Source organism: Oncorhynchus tshawytscha, linkage group LG11 (genome assembly GCF_018296145.1).
Source record: "Oncorhynchus tshawytscha isolate Ot180627B linkage group LG11, Otsh_v2.0, whole genome shotgun sequence".
Lineage (NCBI taxonomy): Eukaryota > Metazoa > Chordata > Actinopteri > Salmoniformes > Salmonidae > Oncorhynchus > Oncorhynchus tshawytscha.
The window spans coordinates 28,236,078-28,255,585 of record NC_056439.1 but is presented as its reverse complement, the minus strand read 5'-3'; the positions used below and the strand labels follow the sequence as shown (position 1 = coordinate 28,255,585).

The following is a 19,508-nucleotide window of genomic DNA, read 5'->3' as shown; positions in this document are numbered from 1 at the left end:
AGTCTATCACAGTGCCATCCGTTTTGTTACCAAAGCCCCATATACTACCCACCACTGCAACCTGTATGCTCTAGTTGGCTGGCCCTCGCTTCATACTCGTCGCCAAACCCACTGGCTCCAGGTCATCTACAAGTCTCTGCTAGGTAAAGCCCCGCCTTATCTCAGCTCACTGGTCACCATAGCAGCACCCAGCCGTAGCACGCGCTCCAGCAGGTATATCTCACTTGTCATCCCCAAAGCCAATTCTTCCTTTGGCTGCCTCTCCTTCCAGTTCTCTGCTGCACATGACTGGAACAAACTGCAAAAATCTCTGAAGCTGGAGACTCTTACCTCCCTCACTAGCTTTAGGCACCAGCTGTCAGAGCAGCTCACAGATCACTGCACCTGTACATAGTTCATCTGTAAATAGCCCATCCAATCTGCCTCATCCCCATACTGTATTTATTTATTTGTATTGCTCCTTTGCACCCCAATATTCTCTACTTGCACATTCATTTTCTGCACACCTTACCATTCCAGTGTTTAATTGCTATATTGTAATTACTTCGCCACCATGGCCTATTTATTGCCTTACCTCTCTCATCCTACTTAATTTGCACACACTGTATATAGATTTTTCTACTGTATTTTTGACTGTATGTTTTTTTATTCCATGTGTAACTCTGTGTTGTTGTATGTGTCGAACTGCTTTGTTTTATCTTGGCCAGGTGTCAGTTGCAAATGAGAACTTGTTCTCAAGTAGCCTACCTGGTTAAATAAAGGTGAAATAAAAATAAATAAATAAATAAATAAATACATATATATATGGCTCAGAGTAGCACTATTGTCTCGCACGGACAAGGGGGCTCACCATGGAGTAGGGCGGGTTGCCATGGAGATCACCCGCCTTGCCTGCCCATGGGTGGGCCCGCTCAGCCCGAACCTGATGAGACACGAGTCATTTCATTACATTCTGGCATTGAACTGTCAATCAAATAGTACTCAATCAAGCATTTAATTGTCAATTACGGGCTGCCCTGTCAATACCACTGGATCAGGGAGGTAATTTCATTACATGAAAGCGTAATCAACATCAGTTATAACATCAGCTCGGAATCAAAAACTGCAGACGTGGAATCACAAGGCATGACATACAAGTAACATTTAGCCAAAGAAAAAAGGCAATATTTTAGAAATACAAGCACTGATAAATGTATATCTTACACCAAGAACAGACTGAGACAAGACTGGGCTAGCTGCTTCACATGCCGATCATGTATATATTCATACCACATCTACTAAAGTGAACATTATGTCAAATCAATAATAATTTTGTTTTCATTATGACATTTGTAATCTATGCCCTAACCGATGAATTGCTTTTCAAAAGTTGCCTAAGTATCCATTGATATTACTGCCGGTCTTTAGCAGGGATGACCGGACCCTTAAGTGAGGTTATTCATTACAATCAGTTGGTCCAACACATTGGTTCAGGGTGAGGTGAGTTACCCCAACATCAAATCGGAGTGCAGCTGCACGAGACCCGATGGTAATGCCTGTGGTAAATTTGGGTTGACTTTGAATATCCCTATGGGGCTAGTTAGGGACCATCTGTAAATTACACAATGTACATGTTCAAATTCCAATAGCTCCAAATTTCAATGTCTTAACCACCCCCTAGGACTGAGTTTGGGAAACCCTGTCTTAAAATACCAAATCTAAAATAAGTCCAAATCAGCCGTCCTTAGAAAAATGTTTGCCTTCTGCCCCTCTAGAGCAGTTGAATATTCCAGGCACTGGGTGTCACTAAGGACGCTGAGAGGCATATCCACCACTTCACTGAGACTTCTTAGTCACTACACTCACAACAACATAACATGACAAGACACAATGTCTGAGTTTCATCACCAGTCAATGTCAATACTCATGGAGATCAAAAGATATAAACACATCAATAGTTCGTGAAAACAAAATCTAAGAAATCATGACATCAAACACAAAAGGTCAATTGAAGTTTGCCTGAGACAGGTTCAATGAAAGAGTTTGTAGTCCCTACTATTGTCTCGGTTCGATTCGGCTGCGCTACTTCTTTCAACAACTTCTGAGGTTTTTACATGTTACAGAAGAACATTGACTAAGTGCTTGTTTGACTCAGATGTGACTGGATCACATTACTCAAACAAAATGAAAGGGTATAAAGCCAGCAACGGTCATCTGTCTATCTCTCTCCGTCCTTCAAGAAAGTTTGCCCACGTCTTTGCTCCCTGTCCCCTCTGTCACCCTGCCACTTCCAGAAAGAGGGAGTGGTAAAGTGAGTGGAACCCAATCTGTATGGCAGGTCATGAAAGCAGCACACAGGCTTGATGAGGAGGGAGGCAGTGCTATGGTGCTGTCTGGTCACTGATAGTCAACTGTTTATTACAAATGTGCAAACTCTCTGGGCTGTACTAAGCCTCTTCTATGGCTTGTCCTACAGAGTGTCCTTCAACCCTGGTCCTACAGGACTTTGTTTCAGCCCAGGACTAACACACCTGATTCAACTAATCATCAACCTCTTAATCAGTTGAATCAACAGAGATCAAAAGTGATCAATGTAGAAACAGAAGTATGAACAAACTTTAATATAAGAAATGGTCGCAAAATACCACCATTCAACCCCAATCACAGCTCTGCGAAACACTGACTTGCTGCCAATGTTCAACATTGAACAGAAAAACTTTAGCAGTTTAGAATAATGATATTATTTTAATACAAAAGCTTGTTTCCTTCAGTTAGCAAGAAGTGAAAGGTAGGGGTGAGCAGGGGGAATCCGATACCTTGAGCAGAAACCAGAGTAGGTCACAGTACACCATAATAAAAGTCTCATTGAGTGGGCCCTCCTTCACTCTCCTAGCCCAGACTTTCTCCCACTGCTCCGATTTCATTTCCCCCTACCTTCCTTGATATGTGATCCTGTGCAGACGCTCAGGTTTCAGTTTTTACAGCTTAGGCAGCCTATTGCTGTATACATTCCTTTCTCCCCTGCTCTTACCCTGCACTATCCCCTATTCCACCAAGTATCTCCTTGATTACTTACTGTAGCTTATTTTACCATGGTGCACATTAAAGCAGCACAAGATGAAGGAAACACTGTCAGACTTAGATTTTCTGAGGTATGATCTCTCACAAGGGCACATTGTGTGGTGTTTTTTTTTCTTTCTTTCTTTTTCAAGCAGACGAGAGACGAGGGAGAAAAGAAAGAACGAAAAGTTAAAATGTTTAAAGTAGCAAACAGGCCTTCAGTTTATGGTTAAGGGAGAGAGTTAACCTGTAGCATGTTTGGCAGAGAATGTTTAAGATAGTGGCTTTTGAGATAAATACTGTATCTTATGGAAACATGGAACTTGGGCTACTTTTTCATCTGTATCCGCTAGTCTTATTAGTCTTTGTTTAGCAGTAACAATTTTGTCACACTGTGACATACATTGCCTTCAGAAAGTATTCACACCCCCTTGACTTTTTCCACATTTTGTTGTGTTACAGTATGAATTTAAATGTATTACATTGAGATTTTGTGACACTGGCCTATACACAATACCCCATAATGTCAAAATTGAATTATATATAGTGTACCAGTCGAAAGTGTGGATGTGGCTACTCATTTAACGTTTTTTCTTTATTTTTACTATTTTCTACACCGTAGAATAATATTGAAGACATCAAAACTATGAAATAACACATATGGAATCATGTAGTAACCATATTTTAGATTCTTCAAAGTAGCCACCCTTTGCCTTGATGACAGCTTTGCAAACTCTTGGCATTATCTTAACCAGCTTCACCTGGAATGCTTTTCCAACAGTCTTGAAGGAGTTCCTACATATGCTGAGCACTTGTTGGCTGCTTTTCCTTCACTCGGTGGTCCAACTCATCCCAAACCATCTCAATTGGGTTGAGGTCAGGGGATTGTGGGGGCCAGGTCATCTGATGCAGCACTCCATCACTCTCCTTTTTGGTCAAATAGCCCTTACACAGCCTGAAGGTGTTGGATCATTGTACTGTTGAAAAACAAATGATAGTCCCACTAAGTTCAAACCAGATGAGATGGCGTATTGCTGCAGAATGCTGTGGTAGCCATGCTGGTGAAGTGTGCATTAAATTCTAAATAAATCACAGACAGTGTCACCAGCAAAGCGCCCACACACCCTCACACCTCCTCCTCTATGCTTCATAGTGGGAACAACACATGCAGAGATCATCCATTCACCTACTCTGCATCTCACAGTGGTTGGAACCAAAAATCTCAAATCTGGATTCATCAGACCAAAGGACAGATTTCCACCGGTCTCATGTCCATTGCTTGTGTCTCTTGGCCCAAGCAAGTCTCTTCTTATTATTGGTGTGCTTTAGTAGTGGTTCCGTTGCAGCAATCGACCATGAAGGCCTAATTCATGCAGTCTCCTTGGAACAGTTGATTTTGAGATGTGTCTGTTACTGGAACTCTGTGAAGCATTTATTTGGGCTGAAATTTCTGAGGCTGATAACTCTAATGAACTTATCCTCTGCAGCAGAGGTAACTCTGGGTCTTCCTTTCCTATGGCGATCCTCATGAGAGCCAGTTTAATCATTGCGCTTTATGGTTTTTGCGACTGCACTTGAATAAACTTTCAAAGTGCTTGAAATGTTCCGCATTGACTGAGGTTGATGTCTTAAAGTAATGATGGGACTGTTATTTCTCTTTGCTTATTTGAGCTGTTCTTGACATAATATGGACTTAACTTTTAACAAGGCACACCTGTTCATTGAAATACCTCATGAAGCTGGTTGAGAGAATGCCAAGAGTATGCAAAGCTATCATCAAGGCAAAGGGTAGCTACTTTGAAGAATCTCAAATATAAAATAAATACAAATTGTTTAACACTTTTTTGGTTACTACATGATTGCATATGTGTTATTCCATATTGTTGATGTCTTCACTATTATTCTACAATGTAGAAAATAGTAAAAAATAAACAAAAACTCTTGAATAAATGAGTAGCTGTGTCCAGACTTTTGCCTGGTACTGTATACAGTATATATAGATATATATATTTTAAATTAAATAATAAAACATGAAAAGATGAAATGTCTTGAGTCAATAAGTATTCAGCCCCTTCGTTACGGCAAGCCGGAATAAGTTCAGGAGTAAAAATGTGCTTAACAAGCCACATAATAAGTTGCATGGACTCACTCTGTATGCAGTAATAGTGTTTAACATGATATTTGAATAACTACCTCATCTCTGTACCCCACACACACAATTATCTGTAAGGTCCCTCAATCGAGCAGTGAATTTCAAACACAGATTCAACCACAAAGACCAGTGAGGTTTTCCGATGCCTCGCAAGAAGGGCACCTATTGGTAGATGGGTAAAAATTTAAAAACAGACACTTACACTTTGGATGGTGTATTATTTTTATTTCACCTTTTTTTAACTAGGTAGGCCAGTTGAGAACAAGTTCTCATTCACAACTGCGACCTGGCCAAGATAAAGCAAAGCAATGCAACAAAAACAACAACACAGAGTTACACATGGGTTAAACAAACCGTAGAAAAATGCAAAACGTTATGTTTGGCGTAAAAGCAACACAGCTCATCACCCTGAACACACCATCCCCACTGTCAAACATGGTGGTGGCAGCATCATGGTTTGGGCCTGCTTTTCTTCAGCAGGGACAGGGAAGATGGTTAAAATTGATGGGAAGATGGATGGAGCCAAATACAGGACCATTCTGGAAGAAAACCTGATGGAGTCTGCAAAAGACCTGAGACTGGGATGGAGATTTGTCTTCCAACAAGACAATGATCCAAAACATAAAGCAAAATCTACAATGGAATGGTTCAAAAATAAACATATCCAGGTGTTAGAATGGCCAAGTCAAAGTCCAGACCTGAATCCAATCGAGAATCTGTGGAAAGAACTGAAAACTGCTGTTCACAAATGCTCTCCATCCAACCTCACTGAGCTCGAGCTGTTTTGCAAGGAGGAATGGGAAAAAAATTCAGTCTCTAGATGTGCAAAACTGATAGAGACATACCCCAAGCGACTTACAGATGTAATCGCAGCAAAAGGTGACGCTACAAAGTATTAACTTAAGGGGGCTGAATCATTTTGCATGCCCAATTTTTCAGTTTTTGATTTGTTAAAAAAGTTTGAAATATCCAATAAATGTCGTTCCACTTCATGATTGTGTCCCACTTGTTGTTGATTCTTCACAAAAAAATACAGTTTTATATCTTTATGTTTGAAGCCTGAAATGTGGCAAAAGGTCGCAAAGTTCAAGGGGGGCGAATACTTTCGCAAGGCACTGTAGAGGACCTGAAGCCAGTGGGTTTGGCGACGAATATGTAGTGAGAGCCAGCCAAAGAGGGCATACAGGTCGCAGTGGTGGGTAGTATATGAGGCTTTGGTGACAAAACGAATGGCACTGTGATAGACTACATTCAATTTGCTGAGTAGAGTGAGTAGAGTGTATCAATACTACCAGTCGCTACAAAGGTACAGGTGTCCATCCTAACTCAATTTCCGTTACAGAGTTTATTGGCTGTGACAGAAGAAAACAGAGGCTGGATCAACAACGTTGTAGTTACTCCACAATACTAACCTAAATGACAGAGTGAAAAGAAGAAACCCTGCACAGGATAAAAATATTCCAAAACATGCATCCTGTTTGCAATAAGGCACTAAAGTTAAACTGCAAAAGAAGGTGGGAAAGAAATAAACGTTAAGTCCTGAATACAAAGTGTTATGTTTGGGGCAAATCCAACATAACACATCACTGAGTACCACTTTTCATATTTTCAAGCTTGGTGGTGGCTGCATCATGTTATGTGTACGCTTGTCATCGGCAAGGACTAAGGAGTTTTTTAGGATAAAAATTATCTAAGCACAGGCAAAATCCAAGAGGAAAACCTGGTTCAGTGTACTTTCCAACGGACACTGGGAGACAAATTCACCTTTCAGCAAGACAAAAACCTAAAACAGAAGGCCAAATATACACTGGAATTTCTTACCAAGTTTTGACTTAAATCAGCTTGAAAGTCTATGGCAAGACTTGAAAATGGCTGTCCAGTAATGATCAACAACCAACTTTCAGAGCTTTGCGAATTTTTTACAGAATGTGCAAATATTGTACAATCAAGGTGTACAAAGCCCTTAGAGACTTACCCAGAAAGACTCACAGCTGTAATTGCTGCCAAAGGTGATTCTAACGTGTATTGACTCTGGTGTATAAATACTTACGTAAATTAGATATTTCTGTATTTAATTTTCAATAAATTTTCTAAAAACAGATTTCCACTTTGTCATTATTGCATTGTGTGTAGGAGGATGAGATAATTAATTTTGAATTCAAGCTGTAACACAACAAAATGTGGAATAAGTCAAGGGGTATGAATACTTTCTGAATGCACTGTAAATGGCATACAAAATCAAATCCATGAACACTTTCAGGGTCAGATTTGATTTAGTACCAGGTGCAAAGTTTAAACCTTGTTTTTCCAGATGGAATTACTGCAGCCCAGTCAGCATAAAGCCAATTGTAATTGTGGCCCCATTAGAGTCTTGATGGTCAGGAACAGCTTGTTGACACTACAGCACATCCTATAGCCACAAACGGGCTAGGAATGCTATTGGATCAGTCTCTAATTCTATTGCCACTTCATTGATAATCACTTATCTGTTAAGGCTGACATAGAACTGGAATTCACAGTAGTAAGTGAAAGATGTACATTGTACTTGATGTAGACTTTTGCTGTTTTCTGGCTACCATCAGCTCTGAATTGGAACTGTGTTCTTCAATGTTGAAGGATAATCAGTTAATCTTATATTTGGTTGTACGGAGACATCCAGAATTCTCTACATATGCTGATAATTATACTGTAGATGTGGCACCTTCCACACTTTAAACTAAGCTAATTGCTTTAAACTAAGCTCATTGACGAGGAGATGGAACAGAAGGATATGGCAGCTTTGCTCTGAGTAGTTTTTTACAACTGATGTAAGTCAGTCACTTCAGAGAATGAATATGACGATTGAGTCATTTTCCCAACAGTGCAGACAACTTTGTCTGTCTGACACTATGAAATTAATTAAACACTTGGACAGCATTTCATAATTTGATTGATGGAGACAAAGAAACAAAATCAAATCCACAGAATACCATTATGTGCTTGTCAAAATAATTCACATTTAGAATGCTTGTTGGTCCATTGTCTCCCACTGGGCACACAACAGTTGAATTGACGTTGTTCTCACGTAATTTACGTTGATATGCCACTCATTTTGTAGAAATTAAAATGAATCAATAAATAAATATGGCATCTTAAATGCAATAGGGATGAATGTAGCACGTATGAGACCAATATTCAAATCCAAATATTGTATGTAGCATGCCTCCACACAATTCACAGCAAGAGAAAAAGGGGTGTTTCTCTGAAACCCAGTACACACACCTCTTAGACGGGAAGAGACATGATGCACACCAAAACGTCTGTAGGCTTTTCTGACAATCTTTGTTCATAATTCCTCTAAATCAATATATACAAAATAAAACCCATACTCTAACAATAAGCCTATATCTGAATATGCGTTGGGAATTATTCTGTACTGGAAATAATTTTTCTCAACCCAGGCATAGAATGTGTACAAACAATGAACACATGATGAAACCCTGAGACAAAGCAGCGATAGGTTCCCTGCATGCCATGCCCTCTTCACGTTTTTTTCCCACAATGTACGACAATTCCATCACAGCAGGAAAATCTATCTTACTGTTAAATATTTAGATCAATACATGGCATGCATAAGTGTACCATTTGGTAGGCTTATAATGTATGCAGAACAGTATAACGCACGATAAACAATGTGATCTTGTCCGGCGTCTGTAGACACACATCTGGACGCACACCTCTAGCGCTTCGGCTCGTCCACAGCTGGAAAGGACAGATGTCGTTTGGCTTGAGTTCACGATGCCGTCTAGAGACGATGTCTAGCGTTAATAATTTGCAGTAAGTCAATTTCCTTTCATTGATCATGATAGTCTCCTCGCGATGTTTTATTTTAAATGCGTAGGCTACGCTCAGTGTTGTTTCTGCGGGAGTAGCGGTAGTAATAGTATAGTGGCACTGTTGACGCCTTGACTGACGCACTGGATTTACCATTTACTTCAATGGAACCATGTGGGCCAAGGAAAACCACACAAATGACTATAATGGGGTCCTAATTCTCCAGAATATGTTTTCCCATTCATTGCCAAAAAGTAAATGTGGGCTACTGGTAGGCCTATGTGGAACAACAAAGACGGTGTAGCCTAGGCTGTATTATAACGCATGGCAAGACATTCTACCCTATCCATTTTTATTCAACCTGCTGTGGACTATGAATGGGTTTAATTAATTCCCAAAAATTGATATGACATTGAACTTATTCGCTATTCATCCAATAAATTGCATCAATGAATCAGGTCTGCTCTAAAATGTGAGAGGATGCTCGCTTTACGCATCCACATATATCACGCGTTTTAATGAGTGCTCTGTTTCCATGCGTAATCACAACCAAGTGGTCCAATGTCGATCACTTACCTTCATTTCTTCGTTGATTTCCCTTTTCACGGGGTGAGCCGGTTTTCTGCTTCTTTTATTTTCGGGGGGTCTGCCCTCTTTTTCCATTTCTGCCATTTTTTATAATAGCTCTGTCAATATTTGCGATTGGGGTAGAGTGGACAAGTGCGAGGCGGGGCCGCTTTAAAGTTGCCCAAAGGCTAATGTCAAGCTGGGGAACAGCCCGGGTGAAGTTGATGATGCCGTTGAGGGCTTGCGTTGCCCTGTTAAGTCAGCCATCTTCTGCCCCTATTTTTCCACGGTCTGTGCGCAAGTTGGTGTGTGTGTGAGCTGCCTCTGAATCAAATGAGAGGTTGAGTGAGAAAAAAATCTAGACAGGGGGAGGAGCGTCCCCTGTAACATAATATGACGCTGTTGATCAGAGGTGGGCTATTTCCTCTCGATTTTCCGTAACGTTTTAACTTTGGGCCCTCCTCACCTCACACATACAATCTTACAACCTAGTCTGGTAGGCTTTCCCACTTCATGAAGGTATTTGCGCCCTATCCTGTCTGCCACTGCTGGACAGATGTTGGTGTGGTTATGAGTAGCCATTACAGATTTACAATAGAAATTGTGCAAGCCTCTGACAGGTGGTCCCGGGCAAGTTCTTGACCTCTTCCGTGTGATAGAACCAAGGAGTTTAGGTAGAACTCAGTTGCAACAAAGGCAAAGGTCTAACACACTTGCACAATTTTATGGTGAGAAGAGGCAGATGCCCTCCTACTTAACATATTAGCTCCATGACTTTCCACAGGGTGTATCTACTGTAAGGTGGCTTCCTTCCTTCCTGGTAGGCTATAATTGCTTTTACTATCCTCAATGCAGATGAAGGAAAGGAGAGGCATCATCATTAATCCACAGAGGAGTCCCAAAAATGGGAGCTCCTTGTTCTAAAAGAAAATGTCCTTGAAATAATATCCCTGTCTAGTCTCTGTTCAAAAGCAGATAGTGTAACTCAATGAGTGCATTGTCCCGCATATGCACGGACAAACAGACAGACAGACACACACACAGCCTGCAGTTCAATATTGTTACATGAATTGAAACATAATAATTATGTTTTTCCTGTAGAATAGTCAACACAAAATGTAATGTAGCACAGCTCCTTCCACTCAACCAGACCCTCCAGACATCTGCAATTGGTAGTTGTGTTAATACACAGGTAGGCTTATATGAGCAACTTGGTATAAAGTGTTATCAAAATATTTAATTAAAGTAAACACATATTTAATGAAATTATAGCTAACAGTCATATTTAACAGATTTATATATTTTTCCTGGAGTCCATGCTCAACGGCTGCATTTACACAGGCAGCCCAATTCTGCTCTTTTTTCCAACAATTTTGTCTTTTGAGGTATCAGATTGGACAGTAGATTGGAATTGGGCTGTCTGTGTAAACACAGCTAAAGATGCTCTTTAGCATCTACACAGGCATTTACACAGGCAGCCCAATTCTAATTGATGTTTTGACCAATCAGATCAGCTCTTTTGCCAATAATTGGCCAAAACATCAGAATTGGGCTGCCTGTATAAATGCAGCCAAAGTTCTCTGAATAAGAGTGAATTTACAAATGTGACCCATGGTGAAGAGCCCACTCTTATAGACTATGACGTAGATGTAAAAAGTAAACAGCATAGTGGGCCAACTTCCGCAACAACTAACAGCATTGAAGCGCGAAGCTACAACTTCTCCCCTGTTTTGGTGCCCTGGCTACCATGCTGGCAACAGCATGTAGCGAACTCGTGCACATGTGCAGATACTGTGTGTGACTGTGAAAGAGCCAAGTCTTGCGTCTCGCTCATCTCAATATCTGCGGTGCTGCTCGTGGCAACGTCATTTCGCCGAGTCTACCTTTAATTAGGCAAACTTTTGGTAGTACACTGGTGCTCCCAACTTTAAAAAGTTAGGAGCACCAAACAATATTTAGGAGACCAGAAAAATAGATTTAGGGGTGGAAAACGGAGCTGGTTGAGCATAGGCCTAACTTGAAATGTTTTGCCAATTCAATTTTTTTGCTTACAATTACCCTTCCCTGTTGCACACAACAAGCTTCCATTCCCCATGTCACAAGAGGATTTATGGCTGATTTTAGATTAAATCGTCAACCCTGTTACTCTATTTGGCACTTAATAGGCACAAGTATTTTGTTTCTCTTGAGATGTGAAAACGTGTTTTTTATTAAGTTGAACATGTGCTCTGTATGACAGCATGTTAAAATGAGGTGAAATCAACGTTTTTTGATGTTGAAAAGGCACCAATTGGTGGAACGACACAAATAGGGCTAAGCAATTTTATAAACTTCCACTGTCCTCTCAAGAGTTTCTGAATTCCCTCAGGTGAGGTAAAATGATAGGCTATAATATATCGACTTAGCTCGCCGCTGATACAAATGTAACAGCAGCAGGAGCGCACCAGACACGAACACAAATGTAACAACTGTGATGCCAATGACAAATTCTAGCCTACATGGTGGTATCATGTCAGCTTTGTTATTCTAAATGACTTTTCAATAATCATATATCAAAGACACTTCTTCTGAAGGATATCCAAAATCTGAAGGGAAAAAAAACATGTTTTTTATTTCACTCCGAATGTTGGATCCTTCTCAGTTAGTAAAATTAAACAATGTTTTATGCTTTGTTTTGTCAAGCCTAATATTTTTTTGCTAAATTGCGTGACGGTTTGTACTGAATGACGCGTTTCCCCCAAAAAATTCTTCAACGTTCTCGAACAGATTTTGATGTACGTTTCTCCGTTAGGTGGGTGTCGCGGGTGTGGCTTGAAGCTATCAGTGCCTTATTCAAAGGCCAAACACCACCATTTCTACAATTTATCTTCTTAAAACCTGTTTTTAAACCTATCCCTAAAATTAACCACAACGCTAAGCGTATGCCTAAAATAATCTTAAATTAAGACCATAAAGCAAATGTTTGTTCTCATACATAGATTTATTTACGATATAGCTAATAGTGGATGTGCTATCTAGTGGAAACATTTTTTCGCACTGAACGCAGCCCAGGACACATCAATCAATAACTGTTGTAACGTTTTTGCGACATACCGTATTGCGTTTCGTCAAGATGGCGGCCTCCTGTGTCAATGTTTAACATTTTAGGTCGCGTGTTACGGTATATTTACTGGACATTTTATAGGATACATCAAAGGGTATAAGTATTAAATTAAGTAGGGTGATAACATTATGTATAATACTTATTTCAGTTAATGTGACTCGACAGCGAGGATGATATCCATCATAATAACATTAGATTCTGTAAATATGGATGGATAGCTAGTTAACAGTTACATATCTAATTTAATCGGTTAATGTAATTTTCCTGCCACCGTTTAGTTTATTTATTTAATCGACTTAGCTATATATACTAGCTTGTGTCAAGCTTGGATATAGACCTCTCAAGGGTTTGCTTGATATTTGTTTAAACTTTAATTAGTAAAAGACCTTCAGCTGTAAAGATGACAGTAATTTGGTCTCGGCTCTCATGCATTGTTTTGCTAAACCGTGGACAGAGGAACATAAGTCTTTTCTCCAACACAACGCCTTCTAATTGGAATAAAGTGGTCTCGGATGCAGAGAAAATCGTGGGTTATCCGACTTCTTTTATGAGCCTACGCTGCTTGCTGAGTGATGAACTCAGTAATGTAGCAATGCACGTGAGGAAACTGGTTGGAACAAAACACCCGTTACTCAACACTGCAAGGTATGGTTTACACACGATCATCTAGTATTGCATACATTACATCATGTTTGTAATGCAAATGTCAAATCTTCCAATACACAACTTCATTATACACAATGCAACTCAATATTGCCTGTAGTTTTAGAAGACCTGATTTTATGGACCTGTCATGGCTATGATGTCAATCATCAGCTTTTTTATTCTTTATTTATTTCACCTTTATTTAACCAGGTAGGCCAGTTGAGAAGAAGTTCTCATTTACAACTGCGACCTGATCAAGATAAAGCAAAGCAGTGTGACACAAACAACAACACAGAGTTACACATGGAATAAACAAACATCCAGTCAATAACACAATAGAAAGTCTATATGCAGTGTGTGCAAATGGCATAAGGAGGTAAGGCAATAAATAGGCCATAGTAGCGAAGTAATTACAATTCAACAAGTTAACACTGGAGTGATAGATGTGCAAGTAGAAATGCTGGCAATACTGATGTGCAAAAAGTAAATAAAACAATATGGGGATTAGGTAGGTAGTTGGATGGGCTATTTACAGATGGGCTGTGTACAGCTGAATCGATCGGTAAGCTGCACAGATAGCTGATTATTAAAGTTAGTGAGTCTCCAACTTCAGTGATTTTTTTTTTTTTTTTTTTTGTGTGCAAATCTTTCCAGTCATTGGTAGCAGAGAACTGGAAGGAAAGGTGGCCAAATGGGGTGTTTGCTTTGGGGGTGACCAGTGAAATATACCTGCTGGAGTGGGTGCTACGGGTGGGTGTTGTAATGGTGACCAGTGAGCTGAGATAAGGTGGAGCTTTACCTAGCAGAGACTTATAGATGACCTGGAGCCGGCGGCGAATATGTAGAGGGCCAGCTGGCGAGAGCATACAGGTCGCAGTGGTGGGTGGTATATGGGGCTTTGGTGACAAAACGGTTGGCACTGTGATAGACTGCATCTAGTTTTCTGAGTAGAGTGTTGGAGGCTATTTTGTATATGACATCGCCAAAGTCTAGGATCGGTTTTAGGGTATGAAGGTATGTTTGGCAGCGTGAGTGAAGGAAGCTTTGTTGTGAAATAGGAAGCTGATTCTAGATTTAATTTTGGATTGGAGATGTTTACTATGAGTCTGAAAGGAGAGTTTACAGTCTAGCCAGACACATAGGTGTTTATTTATTTATTACCCCCCTTTTTCACCCCAATTTCGTGGTATACAATTGTTAGTAGTTACTGTCTTGTCTCATCGCTACAACTCCCGTACAGGCTCGGGAGAGACAAAGGTCAAGAGTCATGCGTCCTCCAAAACACAACCCAACCAAGCCGCACTGCTTCTTAACACAGCGCGCATCCAACCCGGAAGCCAGCCGCACCAATGTGTCGGAGGAAACACCGTGCACCTAGTGACCTGGTCAGCGTACACTGCACCGGGCCTGCCACAGGAGTCGCTAGTGCGCGATGAGACAAGGATATCCCTACCGGCCAAACCCTCCCTAACCCGGACGACGCTAGGCCAATTGTGCGTCGCCCCATGGAACTCCCGGCTGCGACAGAGCCTGAACCTAGAGTCTCTGGTGGCACACTGCGCCACCCGGGAGGCCCTAAGACACCAAGGTGTTTGTAGTTGTCCGCATAGTCAGAACCATCCAGAGTAGTGATGCTGGGCGGGTGCGGGCAGCGATCGGTTGAAGAGCATGCATTTAGTTTTACTAGTGTTTAAGAGCAGTTGGAGGCCATGGAAGGAGTGTTGTATGGCATTGAAGCTCGTTTGGAGGTTTGATAACACCGTGACCAAAGAAGCGCCAGATGTATACAGAATGGTGTCGTCTGCATAGAGGTTGATCAAGGAATCACCTGCAGCAAGAGCGACATCGTTAATATATACAGAGAAAAGAGTCGGCCCGAGAATTGGACCCTGTGGTACCCCCATAGAGATTGCAAGAGGTCCGGACAACAGGCTCTCCGATTTGACTCACTGAACTCTGTCTGAGAAGTAGTTGGTGAACCAGGCAAGGCAGTCATTTGGGAAACCAAGGCTGTTGAGTCTGCCGATAACAATACGGTGATTGACAGAGTCGAAAGCCTTGGCCAGGTCGTTGAAGACAGCTGCACAGTCCTGTCTTTTATCGATGGCAGTTCCTTGTGCGTGGCTGAGGTGTACCTGTGACCAGCTCGGAAACCGGATTGCACAGCGGAGAAGGTACGGGGGGTACCGAAATGGTCAGTGATCCGTTTGTTAACTTGGCTTTCGAATACTTTAGAAAGGCAGGGCAGGATGGATATAGGTCTGTAACAGTTTGGGTCTAGGGTGTCACCCCCGCATCTTCCTAAGCATAACTTCTGATAGAGCTGATTCAACCAACTTCTGCCTTCTCGACTGACAAGTTCACAACCACAACAATGCCCCAAAATGTAGGCGCACTAAAGGGCCTACTTTCTTTCACGTAGGCCTGTCGCAGCTGGCACCATGTGCCGTCGGGCCACTAGAGCTCACTTTTAGTGACCCAAGCCATGCTGCAGTTACTGGGTACCAGTCTGTGTGTGCCATCATGGCACTCCTTGTCATGGAAGTTGACATGAATGCAAACAGATCTGGGACCAGGCAATGCTGCAGTTAGTTACGAAATGTGTCGATGAATTATGTAGACCATGCCATGCACATTTACATAGAAAAATGCTAAACGTCCCTTGTCTGTCACGAATGTTGAATACAATTATGTTTAAACTTACTCTGCCGATTGTCTGTGGTGTTGGTGGTCAGTCTCTGGTCGAAATCTGAGAGAAAATATCCACAGGAAAGTATTATTAAACCTACTTCAAAAAGTGGGCCTATGGGCCTCCCGAGTGGCACCGCTGTCTAAGGCACTGCATCACAGTGCTTGAGGTGTTACTACAGACCCGGGTCGATCCCAGGCTGTGGCACAGACAGACATGACCAAGAGACCCATGAGGCGGCACACAATTGGCCCAGCGTTGTCCGGGTTAGGGGAGGGTTTGGCAGGTCGGGATTTCCTTGTCCCATCACTCTCTAGCGACTCCTTGAGGCGGGCTAGGCGCATGCAAGCTGACTCGGTTGCCAGCTGGACGGTGTTTCCTATGACACATTGATGCGGCTGGCTTCCAGGTTAAGTGAGCAGTGTGTCATGCACACTAACCAAAGTCTCACAGGTGTTTACATGGTTTTGTTTAAATTTTGAGCAGCTGAAGGGCCAACACTACGGACAATCGGGTTCAAATAGAATTTTATTTAACATTCTTACTTGCAGAGGACCAATCCATTGGTGCACCTACTCTGTCATGTTAGGTTGTATTTTGAGTGGACAATTCCTTTTAATTTATCATAATTACATTTCATTAGAAAACCCATTGTTTCTGGCGCCTCAGTACAGTCTACGCCAGGGGTATTCCATTCTTACCCTTCAAGGTCCAGAGCCTGCTGTTTCTCTGTACTACCTGATAATTAATTGCAGCCACCTTGTGTCCCAGGTCTAAATCAGTCACTGATTAGAGGGGAACACAAAATTGCAGTGGAACTGTCTTCCAGGTCTAGAGTTAAATTTGAGGGGTCTACGCTATAGGCGAGGTGTGTCAAAGATGCTGGTATTGAGAGCAAGTGTGATTGACTGGATGGTTGTCACAGGCAAAGCCCCATAATTAACCATCCTTATGTATCAGAAAAGTTTGAATTTCTTATTTTATTTCATGGTTGCTTTTACTGCTCCCAGAGTAAGATGCTGGTGTGTCTTGTTTCTCTGAGCTGAAGAGGAGTGAGCTGGGTACAGTGGCTACCCCCTTGTGGCTTGTACTGGCAATTTAAATATTCTCCTCGTACAGTGCCTGCTGGTATTGGCTGCAAAGTTGTGTAGACTAGAGTAACCTCCTCTGACAAATAGTGTCACCCAGTAAATGTAACAAAGCCCAAAAAATAGCCTGAGATTAAATGTAAATATAACAAAACATATTGGCTAAGTTGCTTTGAAAAACAGACTACAGCAAATCAAATGGACACAATGATGCAATGTGGATCACGGTATGACAACTAAAAGAAAGCCAATATTGGTGAATTTCCTTCAGTGAATTGTGGTCTATTAAAAGGTGAAACAAAATAAACTTCTTGTTTTATTATTCCATCTCTCTAAATGTGTTTAATTTAAATGACAAGTCCCATGGAATCTGTGCTGTTTAGATTGTTAAATGATTAACCCCAAATGAGTGTGTGACATTGACAGAGTGACATTAACTGATCTAAACATTGCCAGCTCTGTTAGATGTTAACTTTGATTTTGTAGTACACCTATCACTTAGTTCAAATTGATTAATTACAAAGCCTCATAGCTGAATTTGACCAAATGACCCCTTAAGCATTTACCCTCCCATCCCCTCAACAAAGGTATTGCAGGGGAATATATCTTTTTTTTTGACCTCTCTCTAAATTATCAGCTAGATAGAGTGCATTCGGAAAGTATTCAGACCCCTTGACTTACAGCCTTATTATAGAATTTCCCCCTCATCAATCTACACATACTACCCCATAATGACAAAGCAAAAAATGTTTTTAGAAATGTTTGCTAATTTATACATTAAAAAAAATGGAAATATCACATTTACATAAGTATTCAGACTTTGTTGAAGCACCTTGGGCAGTGATTACAGCCTAGAGTCTCCTTGGGTATGATGCCTCAAGCTTGGCACACCTGTATTTGGGGAGTTTCTCCCATTCTTCTCTGCAGATCCTGTCAAGTGCTGTCAGGTTGGATGTGGAGTGTCACTGCACAGCTATTTTCGGGTCTCTCCAGAGATGTTCGATTGTGTTCAAGTCCGGGCTCTGGCTGGGCCACTCAAGGTCAAGGACATTGAGAGACTTGACCCGTAGCCACTCCTGCGTTGTCTTGACTGTGTGCTTAGGGTCATTGTCCTGTTGGAAGGTGAACCTTCACCCCAGTCTGAGGTCCTGAGCGCTCTGGATCAGGTTTCCATCACGGTTCTCTCTGTACTTTGCTTGGTTCATCTTTTCCTCGATCCTGACTAGTCTCAGTCCCTGCCACTGAAAAACATCACCACAGCATGATGCTTCCACCACGCTTCACCGTGGAGATAGTGCCAGGTTTCCTCTAGACGTGACACTTGGCATTCAGGCCAAAGAGTTCAAACTTGGTTTCATCAGACCAGAGAATCTTGTTTCTCATGGTCTGCGAGGCCTTAGGTGCCTTTTGGCAAACTCCAAGCGGGCTGTCGTGCTTTTTACTGAGGCTTCCGTCTGGCTACTCTACCATAAAGGCCTAATTGGTGCAGTGCTGCAGTGATGGTTGTCCTTCTGGAAGGTTCTCCCATCTCTACACCTTCCTGACCAAGGCCCTTTGCCCCAATTGGTCAGTATGGCCAGGCGGCCAGCTATAAGAAGCTGGTGGTTCCAAACTTATTCAATTTAAGAATGGAGGCCACTGTGTTCTTGGGGACCTTCAATGCTGCGGAAATGTTTTTGAACCCTTCCCCAGATCTGTGCCTCAACCCAATCCTGTCTCGGCGCTCCACAGACAACTCCCTCGACCTCATGGTTAGATTTTTTTCAACTGTGGGACCTTTATATAGACAGATGTGTGCCTTTCCAAATCATGTCCAATCAATTTAATTTACCACAAGTTGACTCTATCAAGTTGTAGAAACATCTCAAGGATAATCAATGGAAACAGGATGCACCTGAGCTAAATTTCAAGTCTCATAGCAAAGGGTCTGAATACTTATGTAAATAAGGTATTTCTGTTTTTAATTTTAATACATTTGCAAATATGTCTAAACCTGTTTTCTTAGTCAATATGGGGTATTGTGTTTAGGATTGATGAAGGGGGAAAACTTATTTAATACATTTTCAAATATGTCGAACGTAACAAAATGTGGATAAAGGGGTCCTGAATACTTTCCGAATGCACTGTAGTTGGATTACCCTCCAGTGCCATCTCTCTTCATTGGGGATGAATGGCTCCTCACTGTAAGAAATAAGGAGAGGGACATGGAATGATAGTGCTGGAATCCAATCCCGCCATTGCAGACGAGTGTGTTGGAAACTGTAGCTCAAGGGTGTAATAACCTATACACCTAAATCTGATATGACAATCCATTTGGGTGTTGTAGTGCGGGGGTGAAGTGGACCTCTGACAGTCTGACTCCTCACTGTCAGCTTGGGTTGGCTGGTTCCTATTTCCTACTGTGTCTCTGCC

General features: G+C 41.6%; 2 protein-coding genes across 7 annotated transcripts in view; one reads left to right on the top strand and one right to left on the bottom strand.

Moving 5' to 3' along the window:
* The window catches only part of sobpa (sine oculis binding protein homolog (Drosophila) a), a 31,299-nt gene extending 21,406 nt beyond the window's left edge, over positions 1–9,893 (bottom strand). For 3 of the 5 annotated variants that reach the window (XM_024437122.2, XM_024437126.2, XM_024437123.2), the window contains exons 1-2: positions 9,581–9,893; positions 851–922 (exon numbers count right to left, since the gene is read on the bottom strand). In XM_024437122.2, the coding sequence (XP_024292890.1) occupies positions 851–922; positions 9,581–9,676 (168 nt within the window). In that variant the 5' untranslated portion in view covers positions 9,677–9,893. The remainder of the gene's footprint in view (positions 1–850; positions 923–9,580) is intronic. The other 2 variants (XM_024437124.2, XM_024437125.2) reach the window with 1 other exon arrangement.
* LOC112261644 (prenyl (decaprenyl) diphosphate synthase, subunit 2) overlaps positions 8,863–19,508 on the top strand; it is a 51,933-nt gene continuing 41,287 nt past the window's right edge. Inside the window, exon 1 of one of the 2 annotated variants that reach the window (XM_024437129.2) lies at positions 8,863–9,007. In XM_024437129.2, coding sequence (XP_024292897.1) covers positions 8,946–9,007 — 62 coding nt within the window. In that variant the 5' untranslated portion in view covers positions 8,863–8,945. Of the gene's footprint in view, positions 9,008–12,659; positions 13,320–19,508 lie in introns of those variants that run through there. The other variant, XM_024437127.1, reaches the window with a different exon arrangement.